At 52.6% G+C, this 1784-nt stretch overlaps 1 protein-coding gene across 1 annotated transcript; it reads left to right on the forward strand.

The window, feature by feature from the left end:
* LOC148285327 (uncharacterized) lies at positions 1-1408 on the forward strand. The gene has a single exon (XM_088226495.1). The coding sequence runs from the start codon at positions 82-84 to the stop codon at positions 1141-1143; it is 1062 nt and encodes a 353-aa protein (XP_088082621.1). The 5' UTR covers positions 1-81; the 3' UTR covers positions 1144-1408.
* Positions 1409-1784: the final 376 nt, after the last annotated feature.

Here is a 1784-nt window from a genome sequence, read left to right on the forward strand (position 1 = left end):
ATGCCTGTTTCCAGTATCAGTCAACCGAATTCGGTTATCTAGTGAACTCGTGTCGAAGTCGATAAATCAACACAGACCACAATGTTCAAGCTGGTGGTGTTGTCCGCTCTCCTGGCCCTGGCTGCTGCCAAGCCTTCCCTCTCCTACTCCACCCTGGTGGCTCCTGCCGTGTACGCCGCCCCCTCCGCCGTGTCCCACCAGTCCCGTGTGGATGTGCACTCATCTCCCGTAGTGGCTTACTCCGCTCCGTTTGTGAAGACCGTCGAGCTCGCTGCCCCCGCCGTGTACGCCGCCCCGGTTGAGGTGGCTGCCCCCGCCGTATACGCCGCCCCCGCCGTGCACGCCGCCCCCGCCGTGTACGCCGCCCCTGCCGTGTACGCCGCCCCCGCCGTGCACGCCGCTCCCGCCGTATACGCTGCCCCCACGGCTGTATCTCACCAGTCCCGCGTCGATGTGCACTCGTCTCCCGCTATCGCCTACTCCGCCCCCGTCCTGTCAGCCCCGGTGGTGTCCGCTTATGCCGCTCCCGCCGTGTCTGTCCACTCCGCCCCAGTGCTGTCCGCCTACTCTGCTCCCCTCGTATCCGAATACCACACCGCCGAGTTGGCTCTCGCTCGCGGTCACCCCGCTAACGTCATCAAGGCTACTGGAGTTCCCCTGGAAACCGTCGACGTTGTCAACGCCCGCAACGCTCACTACACCGCCAAGGCCCTGAACGCCCACGGAATCCACAAGAGGTCCATCGCCGCTTACTCTGCTCTGCTTGCCCCCACCGCCGTGTCTCACCAGTCCCGCGTTGATGTGCACTCATCCCCCGTTGTTGCCGCCTACTCTGCCCCAGTGGTGTCTGCCTACTCTACCCCCCTGCTGAAGGCTTACTCTTCCCCTATTGTATCCGCTTACTCCAGCCCTCTGGTGTCTGCCTACTCCGCCCCCTTGGTGTCCGCTCACTCCGCTCCCCTGGTGTCTGCCTACTCTGCCCCCCTGGTGTCCGCTCACTCCGCTCCCCTGGTATCTGCCTACTCCACCCCAGTAGTATCTGCCTACTCCGCTCCCCTCCTGAAGTCCAATGTGGTGTCCGCCTACTCAACCTCCGTTGTGTCCGGACATGCTGGCCCCGCTTACAGCGTTCACCCTTGGTAATTCGAGAAAGATCGTTCCTAGACGCCGAAAATAAAAACGATATTTATTTTTACTGATAACTTATCATGTTTTAAGTAATAGGAAAATTCAAAAAACGAAAGGCAGGATTGAATCCAGGAACCAGGATAGAACGACTGACACGATTTCAAGTTTTGAACGACTGAAAATATTTGGATTCGAGTTTTTACGTACCCACATTCTTAAAATGTAGGTACGCATAGGCTCCGCAAAATTAATAAATAAATAAAAATTATTTATGAACATACTTAACTCTTTTATTCATCATCGATGTTTGACCAACCTCATAAAATGCTTTTTCTTTTCCAAACTCAACCCAACATGAGAAAACTCCCTTCCCAAATAAAGTGGTTTTACTCGTGTTTTTATAAAATGTTGAGTTTTTCCGAATATACGACTATGTAGACAAACTCCAAATTTGGTTTATTCAAACCAACTGGTGCAAAAAGAAGTAGGAACATTGAAAAATGGTTTCAGGCGTTGCCTAGTCGGTTAAATAATTCAGTCAGATCAATCTCGCCCACAACAATAAAGATCTGAATTCTTTAACTTCACAAAAATCAACAGATGGAAGAGTTAAAGAAATACGGATGTTCAAATATAAGCACAAGAGTCAATCCTAT

The sequence above is a fragment of the Micrasema longulum genome, unplaced genomic scaffold, assembly GCF_059751315.1.
Source record: "Micrasema longulum isolate JH-2025_06_02 unplaced genomic scaffold, ASM5975131v1 h1tg000040l, whole genome shotgun sequence".
Lineage (NCBI taxonomy): Eukaryota > Metazoa > Arthropoda > Insecta > Trichoptera > Brachycentridae > Micrasema > Micrasema longulum.